Here is a 19,614-nt window from a genome sequence, read left to right on the forward strand (position 1 = left end):
TTTAATTGAAAAAATCTGTATCTATCTATCTATCTATCTATCTATCATATCTATCTTATCTATCTATCTATCTATCTATCATTATTTTGCTCTATCTATCGTATCATTCTGTTTATCTGTCCGTCTGTCATTCTATTGTTCTATCATTCTGTCTGATGTCCGTCGTCCGTCGATCAGTCCATCCATCCATTCATCGTTCTATTTGACCGTCCAATAATCCATCCATCGTTCTGTCATTCTATTTCTCTGTTCATCCAGCTTTCTAACTGTCCATCCATCCATTATTCAGTCCATTTGTCCATCCATCATCCATTCATCCATCCACCATTCAGTTCATCTGTCCATCCATCCATCCATCCATCCATCTATCATTCAGTCCGTCCGTCCGTCCATCCATCCATTCATCCATTCATCCATCTGTCTGTCTATCGTTCTGTTGTCCATCCATGCATCCATCCACCCGTCGATCCATTGTTCTGTCCATCCATCCATCCACCGTTCCATCACTCTATCCATCATTCCATCGCTCTGTCTGTTGTTCCATCTATCTATCAATCCATCTGTCTCTCCGCACATACATACAGCTGCTATTAAAAGATGTTGTATGAAGAAGACAATTTGAGAGTCACACCTGTTAGTAAAACAGTCATAATTCCCAGATACTGTCAGTTTGAGGTCACTGGACATTATCCCAACTCTAGTGATGACATCATTGTAAGTACTGTAAGGAATTTAACTCATTAATTCTATAAGGGAATTATCAACCCGAAGCTAACCTTATTTTTATTTCCAAGTGTGTAGCTGATGACAAATGTATTTACTTCCATATAGATCTTAACAAAAAATTGTGCAAGTTTGAGTGCAAACATCTCACAAGCTATAGATCAGTAATCTACAGCTGTTCAGCTCACTTACACCTGTTGTACGAGCCTTCAGGGAAGTGTTTATGCTGTGGTTCTGAACTGAACGAAGACTGAAGGCGCTTCGAGCATCTGCCCGCTTATACCGTTGAGGAGTTGAGAATTAACTCCCCTTCTGCACTAATGGAGATTAATGCATCTCTTTCCGTCTCCCTCTGAATTATGAGGCACACACTTATCCGAGGTAAACTTGATTCCCTCAACACATTCTCTGAGTCATCACAAGCTAAAAGGCAGAACTGACCTAGGAACTGCACTTTCGGAGGAAAAATCAGCCATAATTTTCATTCGCAGTCTCCCTCATAGAGCACATTGTTGTGAAAAAATGATGTAATGATGCTCAGAAGGACTAGAGATGTTTTTGATCTTCGGGTCATGACCTCAGATTAGTGTCAGCTAGCTTCAAGAATCATAAATACATTTATCTAAGCCTGCCATCAAGTAGAAGAGACCCTCCATTCTTGGATTTCTCCTTAGAGACCAGGTCCTTCAAATGGTACAAAGTGTCCACTGTCTGAAAACCCAGCATGCTATGCCCATAATTAGCCATGAACCCTGCGACAAAGGCTTTGATGAAGTCACTCGTGGAAATCTTTGACTTCCTGATTGAGGCTCTTCAATGGTTCTGCCTGCCTGAAAACAATGATTTAATTTGGCATCCATTGTACACAGATGCTCATTCTCTCTTTCTCTCTCTCACTCACTCACTCACTCACTCACTCACTCACAGACACACACCATGCGCAAAACTCCGCATTTGAATTTTGTTTGAAAGCACTGGACTGCCCTTTCAAAGGAGTCAAGAGAAGGAATAGTAGGACTTGTTTTTTGCAGGAGTGTTGAGCGTTGACTGCTTGGTTTTGAGGGTTTATTGGTTCTAGGCCATAAGGTCTCTTGTTTACCTCCTCTCAGCACCCCCTCCGTGCTTGCAAATGAACTGTGGCTTCCTGTGTGGATCTGTTTTGTGTTCACAGAGGCACCTAGGGATTAACGAGAACTTAAATTTTGAGTTACAGCTGAACCATAATGCTGTACATACATTTTGAGGCAAGTTACTTTTGCTGTTTTTTATTAATAATTATTTAATCATTTATTATTGACTGTATTATAGACTTTAAATAGTCCACAATATGAATATTTTAAAAGCAGATATCGTGTACCTTTTTATTATTATTATTATTATTATTATTATTATTATTATTGATTTATTCTCAATATTGTTATTTTAGATTCAATTTTCATATTTTATTCAAAGATATTATTCTAAAATAAATGTCAATATACAGCATGTCCATTGTTGTCATGGTCATTCAAATTCCTCGGCACCATCATCTCAGCAGATCTCACATGGTCAGCCAACACCACAACAGTCATCAAGAAGGCACAACAGCGCCTTCACTTCCTGAGAGTGCTGAAAAAGAACAACTTGAAGGAGAAGCTGCTGGAGACCTTCTATCGTTCTGCAGTGGAGAGCCTGCTAACATATTGTATCACAGTATGGTATGGCAGCTGTACTGAGGCAGAGAGAAAAGGAATACAGCGGATTATTAACTCTGCGCAGAGGATCATTGGCTGTCCTCTTCCCTCCCTGAAGGATCTTTACAACTCCCGCTGCCTCAGCAGAGCTCAGAACATCGAAAAAGACCACTCTCACCCTGGTTCCCACCTGTTCAACCTGCTGCCCTCTGGCAGGTGCTACAGGTGCATCAAATCACGGACAAACAGACTCAAGGACAGCTTCTTTCTCAGAGCTATAATCACACTGAACACACTGAACTGACCCCCCTCCCATCTTGCTCAGTGCAATATGTGTATTAGATGTGTATTATATTTCAGTGCAATCTTTATCTTTTCTTGTGCACTGTTTTTCTATATCGTTTTTCCTTCAGTGCAGTGCAGCATTATATTTCAGTGCAATATCTATACTTTTTTAGCGTATTTTTTTTATATATCCCTATCCCTTCAGTGTACTTTTACTCAGACCCAGAAGTTTACCTCGTATCTGTGCAATAATAATTTATTTTAATAATTATTACAAGCTGTTACTTCTATTTACCTATTTTTACATACAAGCAATTGTTTTCTATTTTCATTTATTTATTCTTTGTCTTAGTTTTACATATTTTAATTGTATATTTCTTTGTATTATGTATATTTCTTTTTAGTCTCTTTTGTTTATTATATACCAAGCACCTTACGCAGAAGCTCTGCAATTTCATTGTATCTTGTATACAATGACAATAAAGCATTCTAATTCTAATTGTGACAACATACCCCATATGGTATGATAACATGCTTTCTGTTAAGTGCAACTGTATTTGTTTCCCAGGTAATAATTCTGGAAATGTCCAATAGTTTTGTGGTGAATACAGGAAAAGGAAATAATATATTCAGAATTTTTTAGGGTGGATATGCTAAATGACTAAATGTAAATGTAAATGGATATAATATTACAGAATGTCAACCCAAAGCTCTCTTGTTCTATAAATACCTCTGTTCTCTGCGCGGTGTGACATGATGCAGAGCACTGGGTTGTTTTGTACCGTCCTCTCAGCTTGTGAAGGTCACTTTTTTTTTTTTATGCTTTGACCAGAATGCAGACATTTTCTAGACTCAAGCCAGCTGCTTAACAATTACTATGTTTTCATCAAGTGTAACTTTATCCAGAGTTTGGATTTTGAGTGAGAAGTAGTCAGTGAAATGTTTGACAGCATAGATTAAAGTGTCACATTTGTGGACATTTCAGTTTAGGCAAAAGGCTACAGAATGACTCGCTCAAGAAAACCTGGAGGAAAATAGTTTGAAGGCAGAGTCTGTTTGAAAGGGTTGTTATTTATAGACTACCTTTATTTTCAATCTGTGATATGGAGGTTGAATGAGCTCTCGGTCAGGCTGGGCTCCAGGTGCAGGAGTGTGAGCCACTTCAGTGCTCTATATATTAATACTGCTGTCGGCCCCCAGCCCTTGACTGTCCCCTCCTGACCATTCGGGGCAAACAAAACTGCGTCATATGTGAATGTTAGTTTACTGTCTTAGCTTCTAAACTGTTAGTAGAATTGTTAACAAGGATGTTTTTTGTTCCCTTTCGAAAGGTCTCTCCCGTTGCGTTGTACGCTGGGGTAAACTCTTGTCATGAAGCAGAGACTATCTCTCTTGATAGTTGACACTATAGACTTGGTTTATGCCTTAGCAGGCTTACAGTGTCCTCTCGGAGTGAGGGCCCACTCCACCAGAGGAATGGCCTCCTCCTGGGCTTGGTCCAGCGGAGTTTCAATTGGTGATATCTGTGCGGCAGCCGGCTGGACTTCGCCGTATATCTTCACCAGATTTTATAACCTGGACGTCCCTGCCCTTCAGGAACGGATTTTGTCCACTTAATCCACCTACTAACCTGTATTAAGTGGAGAAGGTCTTGTTATGTAGAACCCTGCCTGTTGGCTTGGTTCTCATATTTGGCTCATGCTTTTTAGGAGCCCTCATTACGGGTGCTCTGGGGCTGGGCTCACAGAGCGGCTTCGTTCTGCACTAGCTTATAGCACGGCGCTATTGGATGTATCCCCCATAAGTGTGCAACGCAATGGGAGAGACCGTTCGAAAGGCAATGCTCCGGTTACTTTCGTAACCTTGGTTCCCTGAGCTACGGCTGCTTGCGAATTGATGACTGTTGCTATCAGTCGAAAGATTCTGATGTATGACACTCTGAGCCGACTTATATTACAGTCGGCTCCACCCCTTTTGGCGGGTTGAAGCGCCATTTATTCGTGCAGCTACAAGAACGTGAACAAATCAGGCTTTAGTATCATAACAGGAGATTCTCATACCCATAAGCGTACAACACAATGTTCGTTCCCTTATGTCAGGGAACCGAGGTTACGAAAGTAACCGGAGTGTTTTCTCTCTCTCTCTTGTCCTTTCTGATCTCTTTTCTTCTTGTCTGTTTATTTTCTTTTTCGACTGGCAATGTGCAAATGACTGCCAATATTCTAATATTTACACTATATTTAATAGTGTGGAACATTTGAAATATGTTAAAGGTGCAAGAAATGCATGTTTTTCTGATGAGTTTTGAAAGCTTTTGTTAGTGGAAAAGTTGTGGGATCTTACCATTTCAAACAACCCAAAAACTCACTAAAAGTCTCTCCCTGGAAAATACCCACAATCCTCCTGATATTCTTCACACACATCAGTTAACTGTGAGAGAAAATTGATAGAATGTAATAAAAACTTGTGGAGCTAAGAGCTGTTTATCCATCACCCACGAGGCAGTTAATCAAACGTTCGTCGAAGGAGAATTTGAAGATAAAGTGAGTTTGATTGTTGTGCTTGTTCCTGAGATTGTTTTTTCCTTTCAATGTCAGACAGTTTCTGAACCCTCAAAAGCTAAAGTTTCAACACACCACTGCTTGTAAGAGTCACATCTGATCTTTAACTTACTACTTCCTTCTTTATTCCATTGTTAGACTTTATATGTTCATTTCTGGTTCTCAGTAACTATATTGAGAACCTCTGAACTAGTTCTACCAGCAAATCCCCAGACATTCCCACAGCCGTTATTAGAAGACCTGTAAGCAGTAAGGTCATCATTCCCTTTTTGCATTCTCTCTCTCCTCATTTTTTTTTGTCACACTGTCCCCCCCCCACACACACACACAATTTTAATGGAGAAATAGAAAATCATATCCGGATATAGAGCAGGCATCAGCACTTAGTGCTTGTGTTCCATTTTACGCTTCAACTCTCCCATTCAAATTTAATTGCAGAAGCTCAGTGCCTACAGAAACCAGAGACAATCAATTAGAGCCACAGCGCTTGGAGAAAAATCTCGGTCTCGTATCTTAACCACTTCCTCATATGCATTACAGTTGTGGCTTAAGAAATGCAGCTCAGATGTCTAGCATTTGTTCATTAGCTAGATTATTGGATTTTGTTCAGCTGAGATATTAAACCCCACTGAGGAGGTTTTCACAGTTGTGGCCACACAATAAACTTTGCTATTCCCAAGAAACATACAAAATGTTCCTCAAAATCACTCTCAGAACTTAAAAAAAAAAACATCAGGACTTTTATTTCATAAAGATGAAAGGATTCAGGAAAGCGCAGTGCTGATGTGAGATCAAAGATCTCATGAAAAACGAGTCCGGTCAAACTAGATAATCAATAAGGAATTGAATTTCTCACCGTTCTGGGTATGAGATCACTTCGCTCTCATAGTGATGTCATAACCCAAAGAAAACTGCTGGGAATTGAGTCTGGGCCAGGAGTATTTGATTTCAGGATGTAGAGCATTTGACTGGGAATCCCCTGATTCTGTGCCTTTTTTTAGCTTCTATTGAAGTGTAAATATGCTGTATTGCATGCACCCATCTGGCCTCATCTCATCTTTTAATTTTAAATGTTTTTTTTTCTAAGACAACACACTCTATTTAATTAAGCTTTGGGTGGGTCTATGAAAAAGGATGAGGGAACACAAATCTGGTTACAAACCGACTATATCTTTGTGGCCGTTCACACAGAAAACAGTTCTTTTTAGAGCACATGCATTACTTTCTCACATACATAATTTGGCTTTTTTTTCATTGCTAAAATAGGTAAGCACACTCTCAGGAAAAAAAAAAAAAAGTACTAAAGTTATCATTAGATCAGTTCCGTTTCAAAAGGTACACTTTTGGACCTTATTTACTAAAAAAAAAAAAAAAAGGATGCATATTACTGCCTTAAAAGTACATATTAGTATCTAAGTGTGCATATTAAGTACCTTTTGAAAGGGATATTGAATAAGAGGTTATGTTACGAAGGACATCACGTATCTCTGTTTTCATATTTATTCTGTATTTAATGTGTATGATAAATGTGTATGATAATGTGTATTTAATGTGTTAATGTCAGCCAGATAAACAGATTTAGTGACGTTAAATTAACAGTGTGAACTCTAAAAGCTTTTCAATTACTTAATTTAAATTGATTATTAAGAAATGTCTTCTTAATGTTTTTAAAATTGAAAAGTTCACAATATGAAATAGTTTGGAAGAAGTCTGTTTTGCTCACCAAGAATTCATTTATTTAATAAAAAATTATATTATTATAACTATAATAAAAACTGTAATATTGTGACATATTATTGCAGTTTAAACTGTTTTCTATTTGAATCTATTTTAAAATGTAATTTATTTATGTGATTGCAAAGTTTAATTTTCAGTAGCCATTACTGCAGTCTTCAGTGTCACATGATCCTTCAGAAATATATGCTGATTTGGTGCTCAAGAAACATTTCTTATTATTGTCATTTAAACAATTGTGCTGCTTATTATATTTGTTAAAACATGATACCTTTATTTAAGGATTATATGATGAATAGAAACTTCAGGGGAACAGCATTTATTTGAAATTGTTAAATATCATTACTGTCATCTTTGACCAAATAATGCGTCTTTGCTGAATAAAGCTATCCGTTTTTTTATTAAGTCTTTCTGACCCCAGTTTTTTAATGGTAGATTATGTCATTATAAACCCATCGCTAACAGTATTTCTGTGTGCACTAACAGTGTTTTTCTCTCACAGGTAACTGGTACTGCGGGAGGCATGCAGAGCGGCCTAAACGAGCACTTGTCTCGACTGGGCGAGATCTTTGCCGCACGGGGAGACTTTGTGCAGACACTGCAGTTCATGCAGCAGATGTCAGACAACATCATTAAGCAGCTACTTGGGCTTCCTGACTGGGAAAAGGCAAAAGTCGACCTGGCCGCCATAGCTGATCAGACAGCATACGTGGAGTATTACAGGTAATGATGAGAGCTGCCACCTTGAATTTTCCCATAATGTACCTCTCCTGCAATAGATTTTCTGTGCACTGCAGCTTTATTGTCTACCCTTATTTTGTAGCAGGCAAAAATGTTAGAAATATTCCATCCTTGACTCTACATATTCCTCTAAGTGTGGTTGGGTGAAGCACCATAGTTGTCCATCAACTGCTAATGCATGACTGCATGTGTGTACAGTCTCTTTTATAGTTGCATTTAAAGCCATTTCCTTGTGTTAGACACTATAGATCACGTTATTTACTGCTGCAGCTTCACCACTGGTCATCCATCAAAACATCCGCCAGTACCGCATTTATATTCCTGTCATCATTCCACATTGCAGATGGCAGGATGATAAGCGTTGATTTCACAATTCGTTAGTTTAGGTTGCCAGAAAGGTTAATCTTTGATAGGAAGCATATTAATATAGCCGACGTGATAGTGATAATGTGAATGTGGGTGTGCATGTGTCTGAGAGCAGTTGAAGAGACACGTTCATCTATTCCCCTCTGACAAGGTTTCAGCGTATGAAATATTAATACCTATAGAAGTTGTTCATCTATTATGAATTATTTCCAGAGACGAAGAGCTCTCTGGAGTGGCCTTGGCAGAACACACATGCTAACAAGAAGGTTTTATCTCTTAGCAATTACGCTTTTGTAGCTTAGCCTCAGTCATGTTTTACTTACATATATAACTAAAAATTCAACCTAAAATTCCTGAGGAGAAATAAAAAATTACACAAATGGAACAATTGTTGACATGAAAGATGAGTATAACAGGAATGTGGATAGCATAGCTCTGATAATAACTTGGTCTTTAGCGAATAGTTCTGATAAAATAAATGTTTCATTTTTTTTTTCTTGGTATTGTGTCAGATTTGAGAACAGTTTGAGATGCTGTTAAGATATTTTCTAAAACTATAGAGGAGATTCATTTAAGCTTCTGGGATTGTTTTTCCCTAGAGGAAAATCTGTGAAGCAGGTCTATGTGAAACAGCTGAGAATTTAAAGAGATTTTGTTTGTCATTTTTCTTTTAGATGGATACACAAACACTCTCTTATTTCTTACTCTGTTTATTTTTCACACATATCTTGATTAACAGTTTCTAAACTTGGCAATGTATTGTGTGAATTCTCGCCAGCATCTCCAATCACATCATTTAATGTTTATTAACTGCTTATAAAAGTCTTCATCTGATGATTTTTCTTTCCTCTGAAGGTGGTTGACGTACCTCCTGATACTGATCTTGGATCTGGTCATCTGTCTTGCTGCTTGTCTGGGTCTGGCCAAACAATCCCGCTGGCTGCTCACTACGTGAGTACAAACATGACATTACATTGGGTTACCATGAGATGATGAATACTGGAATTAAAGACAATTGAAGACATCTTTGATTTAGTGATGTTTGTAGCCTTTCATAGAGTCCTCAAATTTTTAAAGGGGTCATATTGCCTTGATTTTTTTAAAATACAAGTTAATTGTACTAGGTTTCATTGAATGTTCAAGAACATTTGTTAAAAATAAGCAAAAACTGCAGTCAGAAAAAAAAAAAGAAAACATTTAATGAAAAAATTAAAAGAAGAAGAAGAAACTCGGGGAAAAACAATAATAAAACATTTATGATATGACCCCCTTTAAAATGTTACGACATAAGATTGAATAGAAATAAGTTAATTAAGAGAAAGATCAAAGAGAAAAGAACAGCAAATAAGATGCTCTCCTTCTTCAAATATTCTCCTTGTTCTCAAAGGATTGTCTTTAATGCTGTACACCTGAAAACGCCAGAATGTTTTTCATTACAGTTCTCATTCAAATGACAAATTACAAAGGAAACCTATAGCTTAGGTGTGAGTAATTGTTTAATTTATCAGCTGGATTTTACTGCATAGTATTTCCTAAAGTAGAAAGTGTGTCATTTAGTAGCACAGTGAATTTCTGAGCAAAGAAAACTTGCTGTGATGTTCAGTGTAAAGGGAACTGTTGGAAGTGTTCTGCAGTCTAATGGAAGTAAAGGGATTATGCTTTCAGAGAGATCCTAAATTGAGATCAGTGATGGTGTATATCAGGGGTGCCCAACCAGTCGATCGCAGACTGCTTTCCAGTCGATCGCGACAGTAAATTGCCCTCTGGTTTGCCCTTTCTCTCTCTTCACCGTTCCCACGTCTCAGACCTCAAATACATTAAATATTAACCTTTATAGACATAACATTTCTTGAGTAAAGAAAACGCTGTACTTATTTAAAAAAAAAAAAGTTCTTAATTTACCCTTACAAGATCACTGATTACGTTCAGCTCTGCGCTGTAGTGTGTGCCGGAGCTGCGGAAACTGCTGGTGCTGCGGGTCTGCAGTTGGATACTATTGATTGGAGCTGCGAGGAGCTGAGCTGTGAGGTTTTGCTTGACAGTCCAATGGAGTAACGAGATTTAACAGAAGCTCTTTTAATGGTTTTCATTGGTTGTTAAATATTTGTAATATCCACTGACAAATGTAAAGGGTGACCAATAGCATTGATTTATGGAAAAAAAATTAAACCGACGAAATTAGCGGCTGAATTCGAAATCGCATACTATACTACTCATACTATTTCATATAAATATATGGCAGAAATAGCAAGAGTAGTATGCTAGTACACTAATTTGAATTCAGCCAGGGTTTTAGCTAGGCACATTACGTTATTAGCAGGGACTCGCTGTTTAAGTGGAGAAGTTGAGAGAGCTGCGACTTCAGCAAAGTTAACGCAACTATGGCAGAAGCCAAAAAACCGAAAACATATCATTTTCATTCAGACTGGGAAGAGGATTATTTTTTTGTTTATTCAAATTCGAAGTCCATCTTATTTGCAATGCAAGCGTGGCCTTACCGAAGAAGGGCAATTTGGAGCGGCATTTCAAAACTGTGCACAAAAGCTACGATGCAGATTTCCCGGCAAAATCAGCTCTACGCACCCGAAAAGTCTGAGAATTGAAGGGGCAGTTAGCAGCACAGCAGTCCATTTTTACCAGGCCAAACACCAAGGGTAAGGCGGAGAAGTTGAGAGAGCTGCGACTTCAGCAAAGTTAATGCAACTATGGCAGAAGCCAAAAAACCGAAAACATATCATTTTCATTCAGACTATGGTAGGCCTACAAACCCTTCATTTATAAAGATTCACGGGCCAAAATCAGTGGAATAAGCTTGGTTGGGTACTGTCTACCCAAATTTCTCTCACACAAACACAGGCACAAACGGTGTTCTCATGAAAACAAGGTCACATTTCAACCCAAAAACAGTAGCATAATTGTTTTCCATTGTTTATGGTGTGTGTGCAGGATGATGGTCTGCGGTGTTCTGACTCTGATATTGAGTTGGGCATCTCTCGGAGCTGATGTGGCCACTGCAGTGGTAAGTACCAGCCAGCAAGCATGTTATTCAATCAGTGATTCTGTTCGGATCATTATCTGATTCAAAACAAACCCATCAGTATTTCCATTCAGAACACTTCATGTGATTACATATCATTGTGCATTTGTATGTGACGTTGTTTGGTTTTATATGCACTTGAGGCGGGTCACAGTCAGTCCATCGCTATCAAAAGCTTGTTTATGTGACAGAGCATGACAAATAAGTCAGTCAACTGCTGTCTGCTTCCCTGAAGGAGGTGATAAACTTCCAATTTATTGCGTTTGATGTGGGTGTGTGTATAATCAAAAACACTGGTTTATGTGTTTATTGGGAAAAGAGTTAAATGTGGCAGATTTCATTAAATCGCATCAATGGAGGAGGAAATAAAAGAAAGGGCAAGTATTGTAAAACCACTGTTGAAATTCTCTTCGACGCATGGGCTCTGATCTTTTCCAGTTTTTTAGTAAAACCAAACCTTCTAACCTTTTTTTTTTTCCTCTTTTCATATTGTACACTAATAATGGTCTCAGTCATACCAAGGGAGAGAAATCAGCTGGTTTTGTCCTTTTGGATACAATTTAGTAACAGCTTGTTCTAAACTGCTCAAACTATGAGCTCCTTAAAACTGAGCTTCTCAAGAGCACTGTCCAATGTTTTTTTTTCCCCTGCAATGCTTAATATGACAGCATGTATATTAAGCAGGAATATTGGAATGGAGGCCCACCTTCAGTTAAAAAACCCAATGCATTTTGATTCAGCATTATGTCCAGAACAAGATTTTGTTGAGAGCCTAGATGAGAGTTTAGTGCATTGCAATCAAATTAATTCAGATTAAATAAAATTAATTGCATTAAATATGGCTGTGTGGATGAGTTGTTAATAGTTTTTTTTTTTTCTTCTAACCTTTAGGCTTTTCGTTTAGGCTCAGAATTTGAATTGAGTTAAGAGAGCTTCCCTGCAGAGTCTTAGGAAAATCAGTATTTGGCAAAGTTTTATGGCTGAGTGGGACTCATTTAACTTTTATACCCCCTCTATATTCTCTTTCAAACTATTTCACTCTCTCACTTATTCTCCTACTCATAACTGTAACTGGCAGGTTATGAATGCAGTTTAACAGCTACCCACAAACCAATTATATCCATCAAAAAAAGCTAACACTATGGAAGAACCAATAGAGTCTGTCAGTAGAACTTGTTGCTAGTGTTGTGTGTGTGTTTTACTTACAAATCTATTTCCAAATACACAAGTGTTTTTCACACAGCTGTTCTTCCACAGCTGAATGTACACAGTCCACAGCAACAAAAAAAAAGGACTTGTATAATAGGCTGCAAACTCACAAACTTGCTATGGAAGCTTGTTTCTGCCACGGAATAAGAATATAAAAAGGTAATTGCGACGTTTTATCTAAATTCAAACTGTTTTTCTTGCAATTCAAGTTTATATCCCACAATTCAGTCTTCTTTCTTACAATTCTGAATTCATATGAAAAATTGCAAGATATAAACGCTCAACTCTCAAAAAGTCAGACTTGCATGATGTTATTTCGCAACTGTGAGGAAAAAAAGTCAGAATTACCTTTTTTATTTTTTATTCTGTGGGGGGAAAAACAGAATTGCAAGATGGAAACTCAGAATTACGATAAAAAATATCAGAATTGTCAGAAAAAAGTTTATATCTTGAAATTCTGATTTTTTTCTCTCAGAATTAAATTGTGAGATAAAAAGTTGCAATAACCTTTTTTATTTTGACATTTTTTTGTCTCAAGGCAGAAACAGGCTTCCATAGTATGCAGCCTTAATATGGTGAGAAAGTGAGTGGAACTAACTGGAGCTTTACTGTTTTCACTGGTTGCATTAAAAACAAACAAGTATTACTAGTATAGTCTGATTCATGAACAAATTAGACTGTTCTTTTGAGGAATCGTTTAATATGATTCACAAGATATCAGCTTTAATCTTATTACTCACTGAAACCATCAGAGGGGGGACTAACCTAAAATGTAACTCGCCGACTTGATGTTTATGTGCTATTTAAAAAAAAAAAATGTTGGAAACATTGTAGGAAACACTGAAATATACACTCATTGGCACACCATGTGTACAGTTTACAGATATTCTGATTTATGTTTCTCTGTGTGTGACTAATTTGGTTTACTTCCAGGTTGCAAATATTTCCCCTATCAGCTCATTAAGAGAGAAATGTAGATGTGCCACCTCTTCAGCATCAGTGGACACGCTCAGTTCACTGTAATTAACTCATCTTTCCTGCAGGCGTTAGACACAGTCACACAGGGCTTTTGATCCTGTCTTCACGGCTAATGAATTAATGCATAACACAAGGTATTGAGCCTCGGGACTTCAACAGGATGTGGTCTTGACTTTAAACTTCCTTGCAATGAGACCAGATGAAGGGAATGTTTTAAAGTTGATAGACATGTATCACTGCAGAAAAAATGCTCCTAATGGGTTGCCATGTAATAAAGGCTGAGAAATTTCAAATATTGAAGGCAGTAGAATAATTGACTTGTGGTGGACTTCTGAAATGAGGAGACAAAGTTTGAGTTAGTTGTCAATTATTACCACTTGTTTTTTTTTTGTATATTGTATTATTTTTCAACACTTTTCTGTGCTGTCAATTGTATTCTCATCTGAATTGTTTTGAGTCTTTCTTGCCTTGTGAGAGAAATTGCGCCTGGTCGAATTTAACAATGATGTCATCATTGAATGCAAATGTATTGTTGACAGAAATATGTGTTCCTTTCACAGCCTGGGGATGATTATGTGCGGACTATATGTGAGAGTGTGTGCGTGGTGTTTCTGCATGACTGTTTATTTCCTTAGACAGACATTATAGGATAGTGTCTGCATCCCCATTTCCTGTTGCCTGTGTATGCGTGGAGTCTGTGTGATGTGACTCGTGTCGTATGTTCCTTCCTGTCTAACAGATAGCTGTTTGTTTGGACCCATGAGTTTATACATCAAGTCTACAGTATGAGTGTGTTTGCACCCGTGTGTACTTCCAGTGTTGATTTATGTCCCTTCACCTATTGCCCCAAACATCCTGCAGTAACTGGAGTGTGTTTAGCTGAAATACACTTATACAAGAGTTTTGGAACAGTATATTTACTGAATATATATATATATATATATATATATATATGAAGAACCCAAAGATCACTGTGGCTGAGCTCCAGAGATGCAGTCGGGAGATGGGAGAAAGTTGTAGAAAGTCAACCATCACTGCAGCCCTCCTCCAGTCGGGGCTTTATGGCAGAGTGGCCCGACGGAAGTCTCTCCTCAGTGCAAGACACATGAAAGCCCGCTTGGAGTTTGCTAAAAAACACCTGAAGGACTCCAAGATGGTGAGAAATAAGATTCTCTGGTCTGATGAGACCAAGATAGAACTTTATGGCCCAGCCAGAGCCCTGACTTAAACCCAATTGAGCATCTCTGGAGAGACCTAAAAATGGCTGTCCACCAACGTTTACCATCCAACCTGACAGAACTGGAGAGGATCTGCAAGGAGGAATGGCAGAGGGTCCCCAAATCCAGGTGTGAAAAACTTGTTGCATCTTTCCCAAAAAGACTCATGGCTGTATTAGATCAAAAGGGTGCTTCTACTAAATACTGAGCAAAGGGTCTGAATACTTAGGACCATGTGATATTTCAGTTTTTCTTTTTTAATAAATCTGCAAAAATGTCAACGATTCTGTGTTTTTCTGTCAATATGGGGTGCTGTGTGTACATTAATGAGGAAAAAAAATTAACTTAAATGATTTTAGCAAATGGCTGCAATATAACAAAGAGTGAAAAATTTAAGGGGGTCTGAATACTTTCCGTACCCACTGTATATATATATAAAAATGTATACTTTTATTCAGCAAGAATGCATTGAATTTCAAAAAAAAAAAATCACAGGAAAGAGTTGTTTCAAGTTAATGCTGTTCTTTTGCACTTTCTGTTCATCAAAAAAAATACAAAAAATAAATAAATAAAAAATGCATAACATTTTGAGGAAAAATATTAAGCAACTACAGCATATTGGAATGATCTCTAAAGGATCATGTGACACTGAAGACTGGAGTAATGATTTTGAAATCCATCACTGGAATTTTAAAATTTATTCAAAAATAGAAAAGATATATTGTAAATTGTAATAATATTTAACAATAGTACTGTATTTACTGTATGTTTAATCTAATAAATGTAGCCGTGGCAAACATAAGACACTTAAAAAACATTAAAAACTGTACTGACATCAAGCTTTTGAATGGTAGTGTATATATTTATATTTAATTTATTGCAGGTTTTTAACTTTGTGTGTTTTATGGTCTAGGGCACAAGTGATTTCTGTGTTGCACCAGACAAATTTCTGATGAACCAAACAAAAGACGTAATCAGCTCAGGTGAGTGTATCTCTTATTCTGAATGTATGTACTGTATGTAGGGAGAAATACAGACATGGACACATATGCACGTGCACACACAGACACACACACACACATACACACGACAAGTCATGGCCGGCTCATTTAATCTCATATTATGAATGGGGATTATGCTTCTTCAGTGTACAAATTTGCATGAAATGGCATTTTTAAACTATCAAGTGCTTGAATAGTTTAAAGAGTTAATCTGAGAGACCTTTAATCCTGCTCCATAATCACTGACTGAATACATTGGTAAAATGGTCATTCCTGTGATTATGTAACTTTAATCCTGTTCTCAGCCATAATATGTTCCTGCACTACCAGACAGACAGAAGCTCCCTCAGGTGCTTGAGGATGGAGAAAAAAAAATTAATTCCTCAGAGAGGCTGCTTTCTCATAGCGTGCAAGACTTAAAGGAATAGTTCACCCAAAAATGAAAATAACACCACAGTCTGAATGGTTAAAAATGGCTTCTAAACCTCTGTTTAGTATAGTGGATATCATGCATCACAAGATTAATTTAATCTTAATGATGACCAGATGTGATTTGTGTTTTTTTTTTTCTTTTCTTTTCTATGGTCTATATGTCATGGTGTTCATAATGCACTCTTTATTGTTTTTTTCTTTTCTAGATATTGTGCATTATTACTTGTACTGCAGCCAGACTCTCCCCAACCCATTTCAGCAGGTACTATGGTTAATAGAAATTATCACTTGCACATTGTTCTTTAATTTCCTACTAAAAAATGTCTTCAATAGGGATGTGAATCATAAGGAATCCAAGGATGCAATTTTTATTCTAGATTTACTTAATACTGATTTTTTTTAGTACTTTAGAGAAAACCAGATATTTTTTTTAATCAAAGAATCATATATTATTGAGTCATTACACTGCTTAAAAACTGAATTGTGAGTCTTAATGACCGATTTGTTAAAAAGAAGTGGTTCATAAGAGTTGTTTGTTCACAAATTTATTTTTGTTGGTTACATTTATTGTTTATATGTCAGCACGGGCATTTCAGTAAGGATGTTTATTGTCTTTTGTATTATTGTTTCTCAGTGAGTGTGCCATTACTTAAAATAGCTAATAACTAATATGTTTGAAACTGAATTGACTCTTTTTGATTGATTCAATAAAAATAAGGAGTTTGTAAGAGTTTGTTCACTTTGCTATATGTTTGTATGTCAGCAAGAGCAATGCAATATAAAGATGCATATTTATTTTCTTTTGTATTGTTATTCATCACTTTTTTTTTTTCAGACTGCAAGCTTACAATTCATCATTTATATTTTCATGGCGTTATTGATTCAGTAACTTAAATGAAACCTCATAAGTGACTAATTGGGGATTTATGCATAAAAATGCATAAAACAAACAAATATTGGGTAAAATACACAGAATACATTTTTTTTTACCATTTTTATCAATATTTTTCTGATTTTAATGAGTTATAAGTACATTTGTAATAAACACTCTCACTTTGTCTTCCATCAAGGATGGGTTATTTTACTTGTCCCATCACAATGCATTATGGGATTGTCTTCTCTGCAAAGCATAAATGCAAATGCTGACTTAAAGTTTGGCCAAATAAATAGTCTGCCTTAAAATGCTCTTTACAGTATTTAGGTTGCTCAGTAGGTTTTAAAATGGCCAATATGAATCCGTTCTAAATTTCCAAATCTACCTATCAGACTTATCATTCTCCCTCTCCACCTACTTTACTCTTTTCCTGACTCTGTGTCTTTCTCCCTCACTTCTTCCGTCTCTCTGCATCTCTCAGGGTTTTTAGGTCAGGCAGTAAAAGGCCAGTGTCCTATATCTCAGCTTGCTGCAGTTCAGCAACAGAGTAACTGTAGACATCTCTCTCAGATCAATAGAGTTGTCACAAAGATAGAGAAACAAACATGTTCGTAACAAGACATCAATTGCATGTCCTGTACTCACTTACTCAGACACACACACTCATACACAATATCAGTCTGTAAAGAGCATCGTCAGCTTTTTTAATTTATGACAGTATTCTTGTAATGAGATGGATGTCTGTTTTATCCTATTCCCTTCTCATGTTCTGTTCTTGGTCTCATCTTCGTTTAATTTCTAGTCACTGTTTATTCAGACTCACAGTCTCTAAATCTCTCGTTCTGTCACTCATTTTTTGTTTTCTTGCCTCTCTTTTTCATGTGTGGTCTGGGATAGAGATGCATTTTCCTTTCCACAGTGAATTAATTCACTCTCATATCAAGACAAGAGGGTGAAAATTGTACAAACAAAGTGGATTAATTTAATCAGGTTTTAGATGTGATTTTCTGCTGTTCCACTTGCTGGTGAATCTTGCAACAAACAAAAGCCTGGGTCATATTTAGTCACAAAATCAAGGAGAATATATAGATATATTAAATTAGGAAGTCATTTTTATCACTAAAAAAATCACATTATTGTAATACAAAGAATATCATCCCTAGAATATACTAACGAAATCGACGTCTCCAGACACAATTTTTTAATTTTTTTTTTTTTTCTCTCCTTTCTGACATGGTCATTTACATAGATTTGAGAGCTGACAGTGTTACCAGGTGTGTTCATCTGTGGATGGTGCAGTTTCTCTCTCTGCTGGTAGGGAGTGGAACTGCACATGAGTCCCTTTCAGGATGAACCGTAACTGTGATGTGTAAACTGTGGATGTTGTGTTTGTTAGCCCTTAAACATAAGGAACTGATCCTGAATTAGTTTGTTTTGCAGTCCCTGACTGTCTTCCAGAGATCGCTGACCACCATGCAGATCCAGATCCAAGGTCTCCTGCAGTTTGCAGTGCCTCTGTTCCCCACAGCTGAGGTGAGTGTGCATGAGGACTATACAGATAGACTTATGCATTTACTTTAATACAGGTGCATCTCAATAAATTAGAATGTCGTGGAAAAGTTCATTTATTTCAGTAATTCAACTCAAATTGTGAAACTCGTATATTAAATAACTTCAATGCACACAGACTGAAGTAGTTTAAGTCTTTGGTTCTTTTAATTGTGATGATTTGGGCTCACATTTAACAAAAACCCTCAACAAATTAGAATATGGTGACATGCAAAGGTTTCCTGAGCCTTCAAAATGGTCTCTCAGTTTGGTTCACTAGGCTACACAATCATGGGGAAGACTGCTGATCTGACATTTGTCCAGAAGACAATCATTGACACCCTTCACAAGGAGGGTAAGCCACAAACATTCATTGCTGCAGTTTGCAGTGCCTCTGATCCCCACAGCTGAGGTGAGTGTGCATGAGGACTATACAGATAGACTTATGCATTTACTTTAATACAGGTGCATCTCAATAAATTAGAATGTCGTGGAAAAGTTCATTTATTTCAGTAATTCAACTCAAATTGTGAAACTCGTGTATTAAATAAATTCAATGCACACAGACTGAAGTAGTTTAAGTCTTTGGTTCTTTTAATTGTGATGAGTTTGGATCACATTTAACAAAAACCCACCAATTCACTATCTCAACAAATTAGAATATGGTGACATGCCAATCAGCTAATATCTGACAGTTGTCCAGAAGACAATCATTGACACCCTTCACAAGGAGGGTAAGCCACAAACATTCATTGCCAAAGAAGCTGGCTGAGTGCTGTATCCAAGCATGTTAACAGAAAGTTGAGTGGAAGGAAAAAGTGTGGAAGAAAAAAGAAAAACAACCAACCGAGAGAACCGCAGCCTTATGAGGATTGTCAAGCAAAATCGATTCAAGAATTTGAGTGAACTTCACAAGGAATGGACTGAGGCTGGGGTCAAGGCATCAAGAGCCACCACACACAGACGTGTCAAGGAATTTGGCTACAGTTGTCGTATTCCTCTTGTTAAGCCACTCCTGAACCACAGACAACACAGACAACGTCTTACCTGGGCTAAGGAGACGAAGAACTGGACTGTTGCCCAGTGGTCCAAAGTCCTCTAAGTCCTCTTGAGCAAGTTTTGTAATTCATTTGGAAACCAAGGTCCTAGAGTCTGGAGGAAGGGTGGAGAAGCTCATAGCCCAAGTTGCTTGAAGTCCAGTGTTAAGTTTCCACAGTCTGTGATGATTTGGGGTG

General features: G+C 37.3%; 1 protein-coding gene across 3 annotated transcripts in view; it reads left to right on the forward strand.

The window, feature by feature from the left end:
* The window catches only part of LOC107654552 (protein tweety homolog 2-like), a 78,731-nt gene that overhangs the window by 38,859 nt on the left and 20,258 nt on the right, over positions 1-19,614 (forward strand). For 2 of the 3 annotated variants that reach the window (XM_016441677.1, XM_016441676.1), the window contains exons 4-9: positions 7,479-7,699; positions 8,939-9,034; positions 11,030-11,102; positions 15,438-15,507; positions 16,164-16,219; positions 18,272-18,364. In XM_016441677.1, coding sequence (XP_016297163.1) covers positions 7,479-7,699; positions 8,939-9,034; positions 11,030-11,102; positions 15,438-15,507; positions 16,164-16,219; positions 18,272-18,364 — 609 coding nt within the window. Of the gene's footprint in view, positions 1-7,478; positions 7,700-8,938; positions 9,035-11,029; positions 11,103-15,437; positions 15,508-16,163; positions 16,220-18,259; positions 18,365-19,614 lie in introns of all 3 variants that reach the window. The other variant, XM_016441675.1, reaches the window with a different exon arrangement.

The sequence above is a fragment of the Sinocyclocheilus anshuiensis genome, unplaced genomic scaffold, assembly GCF_001515605.1.
Source record: "Sinocyclocheilus anshuiensis isolate Anshui unplaced genomic scaffold, SAMN03320099.WGS_v1.1 scaffold391, whole genome shotgun sequence".
In the NCBI taxonomy this organism is placed as follows: domain Eukaryota; kingdom Metazoa; phylum Chordata; class Actinopteri; order Cypriniformes; family Cyprinidae; genus Sinocyclocheilus; species Sinocyclocheilus anshuiensis.